A 3864-nucleotide genomic window follows, 5' to 3' on the forward strand; every position below is an offset into this window, starting at 1 on the left:
GCCCGTCTATCACCAACATAGGCCAATCAGCTAACCAGTATTTTCGCCCCTTCCCAAAATTTCTTCAACGGAAGGTTTCCAGATGGATTTGCGGAGCAAATCCATCTGGCGGAGTCAGGTTAAAAAATATTGCCTTTAAACAGAAGATAAAGGTGAATTCATCATTACCTTTAGGAGCTTAACAACTTGTTTTCATCGTGGAGGAGTTGCTGCAATTAAAAAGTTTAGGCCACTGCGGCTACTTTGACTCGTTAAGACAGTTATTCACAGAAGATTCTTATTTTATGCCCGCAGATTCACGTCTGCTGCAGCTTATCTGTCCATACTAATGTAAGGTACTTGGTTCCAGCAGTATTTAATAGAAATTATCATGTTGAATTCATGACTCTTAATGTTTCCACAGGTTTATTTAAGTGGGTTTTTTTGTATACAAGCTCATAAATAACACATTTCGTATATAAATACGAAATGTGTTATTTATGAGCTTGTATATCCAATCCCTCGATGCATGCATTGCCTATCTCATGAAGCTAATGATGAAGTAGGTTCTGAGTGGTTGATCTTTACACACTGTAGTTCTAAAGAATTGCAACCTTCTGATTACCGAGTCCTAACGGTCCGGCTTCTCTCTTTCAGTGCTCTGTGCATGTTTCCTCCTGAGCCCGACATGCCGATGGACATCACCATACCCCTCTACCTGTCAAAGGAGGAGTTCGTCTTCACCACCACCTCTGCAGTGCAGAAGTCTGTCCGCAGCTCCTGTCTGAGGTTCCAGCACTCAAACTGCGTCAACAAAACCGAGCCTGAAGATGGCGCTGTCACCACTAAAGAGAAGAAGAAAAAGAAACGCGTCACGTTCGCCGACCACAAAGGTCTGTCCCTCACCAAGGTGAAGGTCTTCTCCAAGTTCACGGACCCCATTGAAATCCCTGTGAACATCCAGGAGATGTTGAGCTCCAAGCTCACCCTGTCATCCACTGAGGAGGACAAACTGGTGCTGGACTTCACTCAGCCCTCCTCAGACTACCTTCTGTTCCGCCAGAACCTGGAACAGAACCTGGTGAGTCTGGAGCACTGCGTGCTGAAAGAGAAGGCCTTTGCTGGAACCGTCAAAGTAAAAAACCTGTCGTTCGAAAAGTCTGTGCTTCTCCGGGTGACCTTTGACTCGTGGAAAAGCCACACCGATGTCGGCTGCGAATACGTGAAGGACACGTACCCCACCTCATACAGCGACACCTTCTCGTTCGAGGTGTCTCTGCCTGCGGAGATGCGGCCGAACGAGCGGGTCGAATTTGCCGTGTGTTACAAAGTGAACGGGAAAGAGCACTGGGACAGCAACCAGGGTAAGAACTACCACATCGTCTGGTCCTACATGAAGAAAAACCGCCACTCTGAATCGTCGCACTTTGGGATGCACTTCGACCGCTACGGCAGCCCAACCTGTTCACACGGGCTCTTCCCCGATTGGCCGAGTTACGCCGGCTACGAGAACATCGGCCCGTACTACTGAACATCTGTCACCGTTTTTAAATTGCACGTTGTCAGTGATGACTTGCCTGTTTTAAAATTGTTTCTGTGATGTTGGGTTGCACGTGAAGTCGGTTTCGTAGTTGATGTCGGATCAAACTACAGACCCGAGGCAGACCGTGACCCGGGCCGGGTGTTCTTTACCTCATCATTCCAGATCAGATTTTAAACTTTGCCTCGTCACAAGAACTGTAACCAACCGACCAAACTTCCACAAATAACGATTTCAAGTTCTCAGGTTTTAGCTTTCAATGTGATCCGAACAAACTGAAGCTGCTAACAGGAAATCCAGTTTTTTTTTTCTTTTTTTTTTTTAACTACACCTGTTAGAATCTATTTTCACCAAGTCACAGATCACCTGTGGTGTCCTGCTGCCTCGTTTCCCAGAAGGGACATTTTTTTTTTTTTTTCTCTCGTTTTTTAAGAAAGGCGACTTTTATTCTCAGAGATTTTTAGGTTTAGGAAGATTTTTTGTTGGGCAGCAGAAAGGGAGCAGTAGAAGCTGAACAACATTCCTCATCAGTTGTTTCACTGCAGGAAGTCTGTGAAACAATCTAAAAAAATAGCCAAGTTTCTGGTCTAACAAACTCAGATCAGAATGAATTCACTTTTTTTAACCTGGGATAGTTTATGAACACAGAATGAAACCATCACAGGTCATTACCAGCAATCGATGCACCACAGATTTCCTCGAGCTTTAATAGTTTTGTTGCAGAGCAGATTGTTCAAGTGTTTTTTTTTGTTTTGTTTTTTTGGCTTCTGAGGTTACTTTGACTGTTTGAAAAAGGTTGCTATGGAACGGCCTGTAAAGTTTAGTAATGTGACATTTAAAGTTCTGTGATTGAACCTGTTGGCAGCCGAAATGAACGGAAAGTCCTACCTTACGCCGATGGTCAGTTTCCTTAATGGTAACCCTGAGAAGCTGCTTTATTTCACCTTAATCTGTGCAGTTATTGTGAAAGCAATCAGAAAATAAGAAGCTGAACACTTTTCCTTGAAAGTTGACTGCGAGGAGTTTGAAGTCAAGACTATCAGCTGCTCGTCTGCTCGATCGTTTAGTTTTATAGAAGTTCTCAGAACAACAGTTTCACAGCTACGCATGAATTTGCACATCAGGATGAGGATTGTGTTGATCTATGGTTTTAAAAGGGGAATGAGGGAAGTTGAGGCTGTAATCTTTTCAACCTGAGTGACTGCAGAAGTTTGACACAAACTAATCTTCCTCAACTTTCAGAGAATCTGTCTGCGCACAATACCACAAAAACAAATAAGCTATATGTCATTTAGTTGTTCGATGAGTGATTTATGTGTGGGTTTTTTTTTTTTTTTTTGGGGTGTTGGCACTGAGTTTGTTTTTAAAATGTCTGCGTGTGTGTGCCAGAGCTCGGCCTCGAGGCCCGGGCTCTCGGACTGAATGATTCGGTAGTGAAAGGTGGTTTTTAGTTTAAAAAAGTTAATAAAGTTCTACCATGTTTTACTCAAAGATGAAATTCTGTCTGTGACAACAATCTGCTGTCATCAAAATGATTTAAGGAACAATAAAAAGTATATTTTTATCCTGATTGGTTGGTTGGGTCTTCTTTCAGAGAAAAACTGTTTATTTGCATCATTAAGATGATATTTATGAATTTAGTGGCAGAGAATTCGCCACCAGAAAACTAGATTATAGCTCATGAATCTAGTTTAACATTGTAACTCCAGTCAGGCTCATGCCCCCCCCGATCTCTGACGGTTATTCCCATAATAATGGGATGCATATTGCAAAATATCCAAACTCTGAATAACATGAAAAGGTGTTGGAATTTTTTACATCCTAATAATAATTAATTTGATTTGTAACGCACTTTACATTTGACTTCAAATCTCAAAGTACTACATTTTAATAAAAAAAAAAGGGAAAATTAAAACAAGGTTAAAAAGACCATAACATTAAAAACAAAGTAAAAAGACAACCATTAAAATCAATACATTCAAAGGCATATGTAGCCTATTAAAAAAAAAAATCTAAAATCCTGAGTAAATATAAGATAAAAAGACAGAAGTTAATGACAAACTGCAGAATTTAACTTCCTGACCCACAGCAGGGCTGTAGGCGGAGTAGATGACCTCCATCGAGGAGGAAACATTTCATTAACCCAGAGCTCTGGTCTGTAGAAAGAATGCTGTTTGACTGGGTGAGATGATCTGGTTGCTCCTGCAAAGAAATGCACGATGTCCCATTAGAATCGTTCTGACATGTGGAAATGATTAATTCTGACCAACTGAGGACTGCAGGATGTGGCTGTGGTTGTCGAGCAATCACACCCAAAAAATAAAAAAAATTGAAGGACAGGTGTT

General features: G+C 41.6%; 1 protein-coding gene across 2 annotated transcripts in view; it reads left to right on the forward strand.

The window, feature by feature from the left end:
* The window catches only part of ppp1r3b (protein phosphatase 1 regulatory subunit 3B), a 14740-nt gene extending 11651 nt beyond the window's left edge, over window positions 1-3089 (forward strand). For both annotated transcript variants that reach the window (XM_015394076.1, XM_015394075.1), the window contains exon 2: window positions 637-3089. In XM_015394076.1, the coding sequence (XP_015249562.1) occupies window positions 637-1510 (874 nt within the window). In that variant the 3' untranslated portion in view covers window positions 1511-3089. The remainder of the gene's footprint in view (window positions 1-636) is intronic.
* The last annotated feature ends 775 nt before the right edge of the window (window positions 3090-3864 follow it).

This window comes from Cyprinodon variegatus, unplaced genomic scaffold (genome assembly GCF_000732505.1).
Source record: "Cyprinodon variegatus isolate N-32 unplaced genomic scaffold, C_variegatus-1.0 Scaffold670, whole genome shotgun sequence".
NCBI lineage: Eukaryota > Metazoa > Chordata > Actinopteri > Cyprinodontiformes > Cyprinodontidae > Cyprinodon > Cyprinodon variegatus.